The following is a 15,661-nucleotide window of genomic DNA, read 5'->3' as shown; positions in this document are numbered from 1 at the left end:
TCTGGGACATTCTGTTGGACTGTCACTGTGTCAGCCTCTCTCCATTATAACTAAACTTTTTTTTCCTAATTTTTTCTTCTTCGAATCACATTTATCTGAACATCTATTTTTATATTAATGATATCCCTTTTTATTTTTTAACAAGTTTGTCCTTTGTAAATTTTCTGGTTTGATTTCGTGTGTCACCATGTCACACATGGCAACTGAGATTATAGCCTTTGTGCTCTCAGTGTCAGGATGGGTATTGGTAAGCTCTACTTTACCAACTGACTACTGGAAGGTCTCCAGCATTGATGGTACTGTTATCACTACTGCAACCTTCTGGTCCAACCTCTGGAAAACGTGTGTGACCGACTCAACTGGAGTCTCTAACTGTAAGGACTTCCCGTCTATGCTGGCTCTGGAAGGTAAGAACCTTTGGCTGGGGCTTGTGTAAAGCTTAGGTGAGATTGTTTGAGTTATCAATGAATTATAAAAACATGTGGAAATGGATATCAATGGGATATTTACATTAACATAGTATACAGACCTAATGTTATATGTAGCTGCATTATGTCTAAAAAGTTCAAATAAAATTCATGCTGCACTGCCAAGGAAAATAGATAAATAGTCCTATGTTTGTATTTTAAGATGTTTCCAACTTCATAGGGGGTATGCTAGACAGTAAAGATTTACAAATTTTAAGACTCTGCCTAATTGTTTGAGCATAGAGTTGATTTCCGTCTACAGTATATCCCCTGCCACTCCAAGGTCCTGTCATATTTACTCCCATTGTCTATGTGTAGGAACTTTCCAATGCACAACGCCTACAATAGGTAGTGGGATCCCAAGGTTGATTGGAACTACAACTACAATTTGGGGCTCTAGAATCACAGTTTAGGAAAGGCAAAGCATACAGCTGAGAGACATTCACAGCTTCCACCATTTTGAAAGCCACAAAATGGTATTTAAATTTAACAAGGCTTTCCATCCAAATAGAACATCTTACAGTACCAATAAAATATATATAATATATATAATATATATAAAGGACATGTAGCAAGTTTGAAGCATTGCCTCAGTTTGTTCGAAAAGCTCTAAGATTTGTGACCAAACATGGAGTTTGAACACAAATGCTGTGAACCAAATACAAGCCTAACCACATACAATTCATCATCTATCATTGTACAACTAAATATAACTAACATTGAATTGCAACTATTTTTTAAAGAGGTTTTCAATGTAGCCAACTTAAACTCGTAGAGGGCTTCATCCTATACTGATTTCTTTGCTTTTCATTTCTTTCTTACTTTAGTTTTCACTTTTTCTCCCTGTTGATTTTTAGACCTAATCCAATCTCCTGCTTCTATCTTCTTTCTAACTGATGCTTCCCTTCTTATTCTCATTGCAGCTTTCCTGATTTCCCCCCACCTGGTCATACTGGTAGATGTTTTCCCTATTTTTTTTTTTAATTCTTTATTTATTATCAGAGAGAGATGGTACACAAGTACATTTCACAATGATAGGTATAGGAACTGTAAAATATGTTAACAGATAATAAACAGGGTTGATGTTACATACATTGGCTTTCTGACAATATAAGGCCTGTTTGGCCTAGAATCGACAACTGGGGAGTATGTGAAGTGTTCTACTGCTTTCCCTTTTCCATTACTCATTGCTGCTGCATTCCCTTTTGCCCTTAATGCTGTCCAACTCTGCCCTCTGTGCTACTTTTCCCCTTGTCCTCAATGCTGCACTTCTTTCTGTCTTCAATGTTGCACCCACTTGCATTTGTGCTGCATTTCTTTTTGTCCTTAGTGCTACTGTACATTCCCCCCTATTCGCAGTGCTCTTTTTTTTTTTTATTATCCCCAATGTTGAATTTCCCCTTGTCCATAGGTATGCACCCCCCCCCCCCCTTTGTCCTCAGTACTACATTTGTCTTTGTCCTCAGTGCTGCATTTCCTTTGCTTTGCTCTCAGTATTGCATTCCTCCTAGTCCTCAGGGCTGCATTTATCCTTTTATCCTGTGCTCAATGCTGCATGTCCACTATATCCTATGTGCTGCATCCCTCCTTGCCCTCAGTGTTGCCATTCCTCCTTGCCCTCAATGCTGGCAATTCCTCCTTGCCCTCAATGCTGGCAATTCCTCCTTGCCCTCAGTGCTGCAATTTCTCCTGGTCCTCAGTGCTGCAACTCCTCCATGTCCTCAGTGCTCCATTTTTACTTGTCCTCCATGCTGCATTTCACCTAGTTTTCAGTGCTACATCCCCCCTTGTCCTCAGTGTTGTAACTCAAAAAAGCTGGTAGACCACCAATGGTCTGTAGGCCACAGTTTCAGAAACACAACTTTTAGCCCTTGTACACACGGTCGGACATTCCGACGGAAAATGTCCGATCGGACCGTGCTGTTGGATAATCCGACCATGTGTGGGCTCCATCGGACTGTTTCCGTCGGAATATCCGACCAACAAAGTTTTAGAGCTGGGCTATAAAATTTTCCGACAACATGATGCGATCGGACTTTGTCCAATCATTTGTAGAGAATTCCAAGCGGACAAAGTGCCGCGCATGCTCAGGTCAAATTCCTAGACCAAAGCTATTGGCTACTAGCCTGAACGTAGTCTCGTCGTAACGAAATAACGTCACCATGTTCTGCACGATCAGATTTTCCGACAACTTTGTCCGACCGTGTGTATGCAACACACGTTTCGGACAAAATCCGTCGGACAAAATCTGACGGATTTTGTTGTCGGAATGTCTAACCGTGTGTACAAGGGCTAAGAGATCTGGCTTCACATCAGACATCATATAAAATCTGCATTTTTTGAGTGCAGGTAGTATTTTTAACAACATATAAATGTGAAAATACTATCTTTTTTTTTTCATAGAAAAAAATGTATTCTATTAGTAAAAATGAAATAGAACAATGCCTTTCTGTACAAACCCCACCCCTTGTGTCTTATTATTTGAACAAAAACTACTGCTAGAATACACTTGTGTAGACAGAATGAGATCCATTTTTTATGCTGAGCTACATTTTAACTGTACAGGCCAAAAGAGAAGGTAAAGATGGGTTCATGCTTCCTGGATTATAAAGAGCCTACTGACCACTCTCAAAATCTTTTGCACCCCCTTTTGTCTATAGTTCCTTTGTTGCCTTTGGTCTCTAATGCTCAGAGGTGGACAGAATAGAAAAGCGAAATAAGGAACAAGTTTTAGCTTGGCGTTGGCCCACAAGTGTCATCATGTTTAATGCTGCCCTAATCTTCAGAGCCATCTGCTGATGTTGTGGTGCAAACATACACACACAGTGCTTCATTACTCCGTGTTGAAATAAGCTTTCTAAAGTTGCCGTACAATATAAGAGCTCGATGCAAATTAATTTTAGTCTGAAATGACAGGAATAATGAAACTCAATCAAATATTTTTGAACTTTGAATGAGAACCTTTTTATTCCTATGGATTGTTTCAATGTAGATTTATGTGATTTTTCCAGTGTCCAGACATACTGTTTGTTTAATGGAAGTCAGTGAGTCATTTAATAGGTCTGTTAATTTCTAACTCCAGCAAACATTTCTATTTGTTTTATCTTCCTACTGTTGGAACCTCCACCTTCATACTGGACGTACAGCCCTTTACAGGAGAGAATTGACCAATAGACTTAAAATCCAATTTAATTCATAAGAAGAGCTATGAAACCTACAAACACGCTTACCTGATGCAACAAATTCACCATGAACCCTGATGTAAAAAGTGTTTACTCATGCTCACAGTTACCTCTTCTCCATGTAGTAAACTCTTTTCAAAGTGCAGTTGCACCAGAGCTTATTAAATGACTAGAAGCTCTGCTGACTTCCATCCTCCAATCATGTGCAAGCAAAAAAAGCAACAGTTTTTTTTCCTTGCATGTGATTGGGTATTCTTTGTGAAGCTTTACCACATTTACTAAGCTCTGAAGCAACTGCCCTTGCAGAGTGCAACAGTCTTTTTGCCTTTAGAAAAACAACCCCTAAGCCACTTCTGTTACCTGAGAACTGGCCATTGAGTGTCATGTTGCAGTTTTGCACATTTTGGTTGTGTCTGGTAGGAGATAGATGTCTCTCATTCCAATTCATCGCATGCTATCTTGGAATCTCAGAATTGGTCACCGTGCTCAAATGTTTTTTTTTTTTTATGTTGTCACAGAACATTCAGAGGCAAACAGATATGCCTGTATGGGTTTCTAGTAACACACAGTATACTGTATTGTCAAAAGTATTGGGACACCTGCCTTTACACGCACATGTCCCAGTCTTAGTCCGAAGGGTTCCATATTGAGTTGGCCCACCCTTTGCAGCTATAACAGCTTCAACTCTTCTGGGAAGGCTGTCCACAAGGTTTAGGAGTGTGCCTATGGGAATGTTTGACCATTCTTCCAGAAGTGCATTTGTGAGGTCAAGCACTGATGTTAGACTTTATGGACCTTGCTTTGTGCACTGGTGCGCAGTCATGTTGGAACAGGAAGGGGCCATCCACAAACTGTTCCCACAAAGTAGGAAGCATGAAATTGTCCAAAATGTCTTGGTATGCTGACACCTTAAGGGTTCCCTTCACTGGAACTAAGTGGCCAAACCCAACCCTTGAAAAACAACCCCACACCATAATCGCCCCTCCATCAAATGATTTAGACCAGTGCACAAAGCAAAACCCATAAAGACATGAATGAGTGAGTTTGGGGTGGAGAGACTTGACTGGCCTGCACAAAGTCCTGACCTCAACCCAACAGAACAGCATATAGTTGCAAAGGGTGGGCCAACTCAATATTGAACCCTACGATCTAAGACGGGGATGCCACTAAAGTTCATGTGCGTGTAAAGGCAAGTGTCCCACTACTTTTGACAATATAGTGTATTTTCATTACCATTCAAGTATTAAGAGAATACAAAGCCAGTGAACTTCCACTTAGCAGAAGCCACTTTGTCTTCATCCAGTAAAAAAGTGTTGGTAAATCTGGATGAAGGGGTAATGGCTTCATATTGGTCGCCAACCAAACGCTAAGTTTGAACAGAGAATGTTTCTCTAGTACCATGAGCATATATTAGAACAGTCAGAGTTAAGCTTGAAAAAAAGTGGGCTTAGAAGGGGGAAGTGAAGGGGGAAGGAGATGGTAGGGTTATGTTGGCCCCACTGAGAGGAAAGGGAAAGGAACCAGAAGAGTGATAGCTTTTATTTTTCAAGGCATTTTCTCATTTTAAATCTCTTTTTTTTTTTTTACTTTATTATACAACATACTGTATATGTTTTAATATTAATATTCTACAAATCTTTTAAATAATACGATTTTATAGTATACAGTAATATATAGTATTCTGTATCATACTGTAAGTATGAGGGGTCTTCAAAAAGTTTCTGCACTTTTACATTTTTGTTGGAAATGGTGAGAGCGGGAAGAGTTTTGCTGATGGCATTAAAAAATTGGTACGAAGCTGGAAAAAATTAATCGCAAAAGAAAGTGACTATGTAGAAATATCATTTGTTTTTGAAATTCTTAATAAAAAGAGTTTAACATAGTATGGAAACTTTTTGAAGAACTCTCATATTATATATATGCAGTATATAGTAATATTATCTCAAGCAGGTTCACTTTTAACAAAACCTGCATTGACCCACTCCATTAGACCCCCTAAACTAAACTAACCCTAAAATCCTTCACCTAGCTGTTTACTAATCTCAAAATGATATCCAGGGCCTGTGTGGGCTGAAACTCTACTTCAGTGATAGCATTGTATTGTGGGACTAGACTCGCCTGAAATATGGCTCCTTCCAAGTCAACAGGTTTTCACAGCACAGCCACAGTCAACATAAAAAATTACATTTGCCCAGAAAAGGTAAGTAGCAGTAAAGTCTGCTGATATACCAAGTTACATAAGTAGCCGATCAGGGAGTTTCTAGGTTAGGTTAGTGGGGTAGGGAGAGTGGATTAATATAGTTTGTAGTCCTTACTAGAAGTTAACCTGTCTATGCAAGACTCCCCATAGTCACCAAGGAATTAAATGTACATGCTTCATACAATGTTTTCAAAGCTTTTCCTCCTATAGCCACATCCCTGGAGTAGTATTTAGAAGCAAAGAAGCCTACCCATAGCTCCTCCTCTAGCCAAAGAAGGTGATGTTATACTGTAAGGAATCTAGGTTTAAAGTGATATTAAACAATAGCCTTAGGCCCCTTTCACATGGGCCGGTGTATCGTCACATATGGCGACCCATCACATTTGGCTACCCGCTGGAGTGTGCATGGGAGACGCAGCCATATGTGTTCCAATACTTTTACGACAAAACAGCACACTAAGACCGTCAGATAGTGTGACGAAACTGACGTTGAACTGCGCTTGCGTAGTTATTATGTGGCTCCACCCCTAAGTCCAGGTTCAAGTCCCACCATCTAAGTGAACATAGAGTCAGAATATAAATATGGCGAGCGAAGCAAGGCCGTGCCCGAAGCGTGGCAAGCAAAGCAAGCCCGCGAGGGGCCCTGTTGCAAAGTGGTGTCTTACAATCAATAATTATACAGAAGAGCTTGTCTGTATCGTCACGTTCCGTGACATTATCTGATGGTTTCACTGCTCCGTATTGTCGTAAAAACTTTTGGAACGCATATGGGTAACTTACACATGCACAGTACGTAATTTCTCAGTGGAACGTCAACTCCTGTAACACCTGCCTGCATATAGAGTTCTATGGACATTACGACCAGGTCTACCTGAAAAGCTGATAGGACTCTGCTCAACTGTCCAAGATTTGATCCATCTATGGCCAGCTTTATTGTGTTTTCCTGCTTCCTTGTAATGTCATTCATGAGCTCACAAACCTTTCCTTCCTCCACCACTACCCTGTCCACTTGTTTGAAATAAGCCGCGCAGGTTTATTGTAGTCAGGTGCACAGCTCTGTGCAAACCACAAAGCCCAAAGTCCATATTTCATGTAAGGGGCAAAAGAAGGTGGCTACATTCCTACATACAATGGGAACATTTCCACCCTCTAACAGAAAGTTAGATCACAGCAGCAGAAAAAAAAAAATTATAATAATAATTTTGAGATTTGGAGAAGGCTGAGAGCAATAGAAGGTACTTTTTAAAGTTAACAATACATACCATATATACTCGAGTATAAGCCAAGGTTTTCATCCCATTTTTTAGGCTGAACCCCTCCTCGGCTAATACTTGAGTGAGCCATACCTTTGCTTACTAAAATAGCATGTGTCTTCCGCTGTGTTATGAAGTCTGTTCGGCTGTCCATTGTAACAAAGACCCACCTCCTCCTCGCACGTGATAGAGAAATACTGGTACAATGCTGGGAAACTGTATCAATGTTCTGTCTATCACAGACGAGGAGGAGGCGGGGCTTTGTTACAATGGACAGCCGAACAGACTGCATAACACAGCGGGAGACACACGCTGTTTAGTAATCACAGGTATGGCTGTAGATGGGTACAGTGAGACTACAAATGGGCACAATTAGGCTGCAAATGGTCACATTTAGACTGCAAATGAGCACAATTAGACTGCAAATGGTCACAGTGAGACTGCGGATTGGCATTGTTTACCCATTAGCTGTTGTATTTTCTCACCCTAGGCTTATACTCGAGTCAATATGTTTTCCCAGTTTTTTGTGGTAAAATTAGGTGCCTCGGCTTATATTCGGGTCGGCCTATACTCAAGTATATGCGCTAAGTTGCCAACTTTGTTGATTTTCAGTGACAGTTTCAACTTGATTCATGAAAAGAAAGTAATAAACATTGCATTACCACCAATGCTTGCCACCAAGCATTGCAATTAACATTTTTATGTGGTGCTTTAAATGAAAACTATTCTTTTCTTAAAGAAATATTTTTAACGTAAAGTACTTGTAAATGATCACTTTGTAAAACAACCCATTCATAGTTACATAGTATGTGAGGTTGAAAAAAAGACACAAGTCCATTAAGTCCAACCTATGTGTGTGATTATATATCAGTATTACATTGTATATCCCTGTATGCTGCGGTCGTTCAGGCGCTTATCTAATAGTTTCTTGAAACTATCGATGCCCCCCCCGCTGAGACTACCACCTGTGGAAGGGAATTCAACATCCTTGGCGCTCTTACAGTAGAGAACCCTCTACATAGTTTAAGGTTAAACCTCTTTTCTTGTAATTTTAATGAGTGGCCACAAGTCTTGTTAAACTCCCTTCTGCGAAAAAGTTTTATCCCTATTGTGGGGTGGAGTATGGTATTTTTCTATTGAAATCATATCCCCTTTCAAGTGTCTCTTCTCCAGAAAGTTCAGTGCTAACCTTTCCTCATATCTAATATCCTCCAGACCCTTTATTAGCTTTGTTGCCCTTCTCTGTACTCGCTCCATTTCCAGTATATCCTTCCTGAGGACTGGTGCCCAGAACTGGACAGCACACTCTAGGTGCAGCCGGACCAAAGTCTTGTAGAGCGGGAGAATTATCGTTTTATTTCTGGAATTAATCCCTTTTTAATGCATGCCAACATTCTGTTTGCTTTGTTAGCAGCAGCTTGGCATTGCATGCCATTGCTGAGCCTATCATCTACTAGGACCCCCAGGTCCTTTTCCATCCTAGATTCCCCCAGAGATTCTCCCTCATGTATAGATTACATTCATATTTTTGCCACCCAAATGCATTATTTTACATTTTTCTACATTGAACCTCATTTGCCATGTAGTTGCTCACCTTATTAATTTGTTCAGATCTTTTTCCACATCCTGCGGAGAAGTTATTGCCCTGCTTAGCTTAGTATCATCCACAAATACAGAGATTGAACTTTTTACCCCATTCTCCAGGTCGTTTATGAACAAATTATACAGAATTGGTCCCAGCACAGAACCCCGGGGGACCCCACTACCCACCCCTGACCATTCTGAGTACTCCCCATTTATCACCACCCTCTGAACTCGCCCTTGTAGCCAGTATTCAATACATGTACTCACCCTATGGTCCATGCCAACGGACCTTATTTTGTACAGTAAATGTTTATGGGGAACTGTGTCAAATGCTTTTGCAAAATCCAGATTGACCACATCTCTGGGCCTTCCTTTATCTAGATGGCAACTCACCTCTTCATAGAAGGTTAATAGATTGCTTTGGCAAGGACGATTCTTCATGAATCCACTGCTGATACCATTCTCATTACTAAAATCTTCGGTCTGTAATTCCCAGGAATGTATTTTGGGCCCCTTTTAAATATTGGTGCTACATTGACTTTTCTCCAATCAGTTGGTACCATTCCAGTCAGTAGACTGTCAGTAAAAATTAGGAACAATGGTCTGGCAATTACTTGACTGAGTTCCCTAAGTACCCTCGGGTGCAAGCCATCTTGTCCTGGTGATGTATTAATGTTAAGTTTCCCAAGTCTAATTTTAATTCTGTCCTCTGTTAACCTTGAGGGTGCTTCCTGTGATGTATTATGAAAATAAACACTGCAGTTTTGGTTACTGAAGCCCCCCAATTCCCTCGTGAAAACTGAGGAGAAGAATAAATTCAGTACCTTCGCCATCTCCCCATCTTTTCTAACTAGATGTCCTTCCTCATTCATTATAGGGGCAATATGGCCTATCCTCCTTTTTTACTGTTTACATACCATTCTAGGTGAGGGAATCAGGAAGTGAAGCGTTGCGGCTTCACTTCCCGGTTCTCTACTGCGCATGCGCAGGTCACGCAGCGCAATGGGAATGGTCCGCGCTGTCTCTGGGACCCGTGTGTGTCCCAGCAGACAGCACGGCAGGACAGGAAGAGGATTATACTCCCGTGGGAGTCTATGCCTGGAAGTGGGTGCAATACCTGTCTTAGACAGGTATCTGCACCCCCTCCCCCCTGAAAGGTGCCAACTGTGATACTGGAGGGGGGGGAGGGTTCCGATGAGCGGAAGTTCCACTTTAGGGTGGAACCCCGCTTTAAAGAATTTCTTTGTTTTGCTCTCCTCCGCTATATATCTTTCGTGTTCTTAGCCATCCTTATTGCACCCTTATTGCACCCTTACATTTCTTGTTGAATTCTTTATAAAGTCTGAATGCTGATGATAATCCCTCAACCTTGTATTTTTTGAAGGCCTTCTCCTTTGCTTATATATATGCATTTTTACATTGGAGTTAAGCCATCCAGGAATTTTGTTCAGGCGTTCAAATTTATTACCCAATGGGATGCATTGGCTAATGACCTTATTTAATATGCTCTTAAAGCAAACCCATCTCTCCTCTGTGTTCTTTGTTACTAAGATTTTATCCCAATTTATGCCTTCTAGCAATGATTGTATTTTAGGGAAGTTGGCTCTTTTAAAATTCAGTGTCTTTCTATTCCCCTTATGTTTCCTATTTGAGTGATTTATACTGAAGCCAATTGAGCTGTGATCGCTGTTACCTAAATTGCCCCATATTTCCACATCCGTGATCAGGTCTGTATTGTTGGTAATCAGTAGATCCAGTAACGTTTTATTTCTAGTTTGTGTGTCTGCCATCTGACCCATAAAATTGTCCTGCAAAACATTTAGGAACTGGCGAGCCTTAGATGAATGCGTTGTTCCCAGTCTATGTCTGGATAATTAAAATCCCCCATTATGATAACACTTCCTATCCTTGCTGCTAATCCAAATTGTGCTAGGAGATCTGTCTCCCCTTCCTCCCTCAGGTTAGGGGGCCTATAGCCTGCTCCCAGTATTATTTTCCCCTCAGCTTCATCCCTTTGGAGCTCTCTTAGTGATGTCATCTCTCACATTCACTTGTACATTATTCTTGATATATAGGCATACCCTCCTTCTATTTTACCCTCTCTATCCTTGTGATAAAGGGTATATCCTTGAATGGTTGCCAGCAAATCATGAAAGCTGTTGAACCAGGTCTCTGAAATTCCCACAAAATCCAAATCCTCCTCGTACAACAGTATCACATATCAGGAATATGTTGGGTTTATATACGCTTTAAATAATTGCTGTTGTATTCAATGTTAATTAAAATGATGTTTCTATTTGAACAAGTAGGCACCTATTATTTACTAAGACTTATAATGATTTACTAAAATTACAAAATTAAATAATTTACTGACGTGAGAAGCAAGCATGTAAATGCATTGGAGTAAAGTAAATGACAGTTTACTGCAATCATTCAGTTATGTGGGAAGCTCTGTTTACCTTAATTTCCCTGCAATTTAATTTGATGGTTTAAGTGAATGTGAGTTCCAGTGATTCACTTTATTACAAAATCCTGTTTGATAATTTTTTGTAAATTGACAGTAAATGATCAGTACAATAAAACCTTTAGTTGATTCTTATTTAATCAATCCTTAAAATAGGCAAATAATGCATTGCATTTAAAAAACAGCATTCATTGTGCTTTTGTGAACAGGCAATATTATCATTGGAAATGCTTGTTGTGCTTCAGGCCGGGTTCACACGAATCCGCGGCGTTTACCCGCATCGCACACCTCCCGACGGCAGTTCACACTGCCCTATGCGGACGGCTGGGAGTGTCAATGTTATGTTAATGACACCCCCAGATCCGTCGGCATATCGCAGTGCGATCTGCCGACTCGCACAGGAATCGGATCGCATGGTGTGAACCCCCATGCGATCCGATTCTGTTGCGGACCCAAAAAAGGGTCCCGTGCGAGTTTGCTGCGGGAGCGCTGCGAATTCAGCCATACTATCTGTATGGCTGTACTCGCATCGCTACGGAGATCGGATGTGATTTGCTGTGCGAATCACATCCGGATCTCCCCCCGCAGCGGTGTGAACCGGGCCTCAGTGTATCATGGGCCCTCTACCATTTTTCTCCAGGAATGACCTTGATTGATCAACTTCCCTTTACAAAGCTTATTCTTTTTTTCTCATATACTTTTTCAAGCTGTAATTTTATTTACAACCAAACAGAAACATTGAGGGTACAGTAATGGGCCGTACACACGATCGGATTTTCCGATGGGAAATGCTCGATGTGAGCGTGTTGTTGGAAATTCTGACCGTGTGTATGCTCTATCGGACATTTGCTGTTGGAATTTCCAACAACAAACTCTGTGTACACAAGTCCGAGGCACAAAATTCCATGCATGCTCAGAATCAATTACGAGACAGTCTGGTAAAACTAGCATTCATAATGGAGATAGCACATTTGTCACACTGCAAATTTTCAAATATTTCAATGCAGCACATTCTCTTCTTCTTTATAATGCTAAAATAATGAAGTTGTTTGCTGCTGATATTCACACAGAGTCCTGACATGTACTTATCAACGAAGTTGGGGACAAAGTCATGATCATTGAATTTATCCATATTCTCTGCAAGGCACAACACAAGACAAACCCTAATGTCAGGCTAAACTCTCCTAATCTTGTCCCAATATAGGCCTCAATCTATAAGCAGTAAAGGCCACTGTTGTCCCAAGTTAAAATGGTACCTTTGTTTGCACGATCATTGCTTACGCTCCGCTCACAGATTGTACCTACGACGCATTCATTTTATGCTTTATATACACTGTGTATGCATGAAACTCCACCCCTGACCTTCTTTTTAGTATATTCCCCACCCCTTCTCTTTTGGCGCACTGGAAGAGCACATGGCGGAAAGACAACAGGTGAGAGCAGCAACAATGAAAGCCCGGAGCCAGAAACGTCCCAATCCAGGAGAAGATTTAAGGCCTCAAATATGGCCTTTGTTGAGATGGTGGAGATGGTGGACATCGTGAAGAGAGCCAACTATGATGGAAAATATGGACCATACAGCAACCCAAATGTGAGAAAGGACAAGATCATGACTAAAGGTGTGAAAAGTCTGTAGAAGAATTTTGGGGTATGACGATCCAAGGAGCAATTGAGGAAAAAATGGTCAGACTTCAAATTGAGGGAGCAGGATCAGTACAGAAGGATCAAGAGAGTGCTTCAAAAAAAGTAAGTATTTTGTCATGTGTTCCTATTATTATTAGTACTTGTATGCTGCTCCATGTGCTTTACTGTTGTGTAGTTTAAAATGGTGTTTAAAATGACAAGTTTCAGGTTCGAGGGCACAGTAATCGTTCGTAGTAAACATTGTTTGTTCGTCCACTAATACAATGTTTTTGACAGATGCAGGTTAACTACATTTGTTCAGGCCTATTTGTATTAAAAGAAGTTTATTTCCCTGTACATAAGGTCGGACTTTCCGACAGAAAAAGTGCGATTGGATCGTGTTGTCAGAACTACCGACACACAAAGTTTGAGAGCTGGATCTAAAATTTTCCAACAACAAAAGCTGATCTTTTAAATTCTGATCGTGTGTAGACAATTCCAGTGGACAAAGTGCCATGCATGCTCAGAATAAATTATGAGACAAAAGCAATTGGTTACTGCCCTCTTTATAGTCCCTTTGTACGTGGTTTACGTCACCTCATTTTGAACGATCAGATTTTCCGCCAATTTTGTGCGACCGTGTGAATGCAAGTTTGGGCCAAAATCCGTCTGAAAAAATCGACCGTGTGTACAGGGCATAATACATTGTTGTCTAGATGGGTTTGTAACTAGAATGAAATGCAAACTTGGTTCAGTGTAAGGAGAGGACGCTCAGCAGCTGTTTACACATCTAGACGCAGGAGCACTAGTGTGGGACACCAGAACACCCTTTTTAGGGTGTCCCACACAGGTGCTCCAGTGGATACTAGGGGTGTCTCCATGTGTGAAACTTTACGAAAGAAGGTAAGTATTCCAGCTTTAAGAAAGGGAAAAAATCATGTCTTCAGCTTGAAACTCTGCCAAAACAGACAATTGTATGACACTTCAATTTTCATATTTCTATTTCTTGCCTCAAATATCTGTGTGCTAGGTATACCTTTTTTTTATTCACATAGGGGAGAAAAGACTCGGGACATATGAGGACACCAAAAAGCCCACACCTAAATCCCCAAAGCACAACCTGAGGATGTGGATTCCAATGTACATGAATTGGGCAAATTGTAACCACAACGGTTGAGTGATGGTGACCACAGCTTCAGGTAATAGATATATGCCTGCATATTTATAATACATGGTGTGTTTTTTTATTTTAGGTGATGCGGATGTTGTGGAAGAAGAAACTCATTTCACCAGTGCAAGTGCACACGTCCTCATTGGGGAGATCACGTGTGCAATCAGGATTTAGAGAAGATAAAGTAAAACATCAATGATGTTCAACAAAAAATGAAGAACATCATTGATGTTTTAGGAAAAATCTAAAACACACAAAAATTGTACCGTTTTGTCGTGGAATTTGCTCTTTTAAATCAAGTTTTAAAGTATTTTGAAAGCCAAATTTTTAATATGCACACAGTGTCTCAACATGTGCTATCTGCCATCACCGGATATCAATGTACGCGCTTTGTAGGTGCAACCCCCTCCTCTCAACTCAAGTAGGTGAGAGGAAGGGGTTGCACCCCCAAAACACGTCCATTGATTGCCCGTCATGGGAGCTAGCACATGTTGACATTAGGCATGGGATCAGGAGGGAAATCCACATTTTGACTCCCAGTTTGTGTGCATCTTCAAAATGTGGCTTTTACAGGGGTGACATTATCGCATCTGATGAAACCAAGATCAACACAGTTTGGACATACTAATGTCTGATATTGCCTTCACTTTTTCAAAGTTGAACTTTGTAAGTTCCTGAGTTGTGTATGTTATTATGGTTTTAAACATGCCTGTTTAACCAAAAAAAGGTTATTTCTAATGTCAACCATAAAAATGTTACACACCAAAGATGTTGGTTTGTTCAAAAACCCTTTTTTTAATGCACATGTGAATGTGCACAGAGTAAAATGTTTTCTACTCAACAATGTGTGGCTTCTTCTTTCAATGCTCAATACCAGTTTTTGGAGTAAGTTGGTGTTTACAGTCACAATGCTTTTATTTATTTTTTTACTAAAGGCAAATCCACTTTGCACTACAAGTGCACTTTCAGTGCAGTTTCAAGTGCACTTGTAGTGCAAAGTGGATTTGCCTTTAGTAATAACCCCCACAGTGCTATAAAATTTGACCTAATCAGGCCATTTTAGGGAATCAAAACAATTAATTCATGGTGCTTAAAAGGATGATGATTTTTATCATTAATGCCTTAAATACCTTAACAACAAAAATAATGTGTGTGTGTGTAGCAGACCAACAACATAATAGTTAGCTGAAGAAGAGATTGTCACCTCATGTATCAAATAAATGATGTTTGCACTATTGAAGTAAATGACCAAAAAGAAAAGCCCATTGGAGAACCTAGGAGACAGCTAAAATAAACAAAAGCAGTAAATCAAATGAAATATTAGTTCAGTTTATAATAAAAATTTATTTTAAAAATGTTTCACACATTCGCTGGCAGATTAACGGCTCCCTACCCGCAAAGTACTCAAGATAATTTTGTCTTACTTCGCAGGCGCTGGGGGGGGCAAGCCAGGATGGCCAAATTCAAGTGCCCTCAATTAACTCATTGGTTATCTGGCCTCAGCCCCAACTGAGGCCACATTGTTTGTAGCATTTTTGCGGAGATAATTGTGTAGAATGCCGCAGGCAAGCACAATATGGTTCAGTTTATATTCCGCCATGTGGATTGGTGTCAGAAATAGGCGGAGAGACCCTACGAACAGTTAAGAAGGTCTTTAAAACCACCACTTTCTTGGCAGATCTGACTCCCATGGTTCCAGTTCTGGGCAGATCGACTT

The 15,661-nt window shown here is 40.5% G+C and overlaps 1 protein-coding gene across 1 annotated transcript in view; it reads left to right on the top strand.

Moving 5' to 3' along the window:
• The window catches only part of LOC143930793 (claudin-10-like), a 53,200-nt gene continuing 37,539 nt past the window's right edge, over positions 1–15,661 (top strand). The window contains exon 1 of the mRNA XM_077455390.1: positions 1–407. Coding sequence (XP_077311516.1) covers positions 188–407 — 220 coding nt within the window. The 5' untranslated portion in view covers positions 1–187. The remainder of the gene's footprint in view (positions 408–15,661) is intronic.

Source organism: Lithobates pipiens, unplaced genomic scaffold (assembly GCF_037356315.1).
Source record: "Lithobates pipiens isolate NorthernLeopardFrog02 unplaced genomic scaffold, aLitPip1_a1.2 Scaffold_25, whole genome shotgun sequence".
Lineage (NCBI taxonomy): Eukaryota > Metazoa > Chordata > Amphibia > Anura > Ranidae > Lithobates > Lithobates pipiens.
Note: the sequence above shows the minus strand (reverse complement) of the source record. Positions and strands in the feature narration are given on the sequence as shown.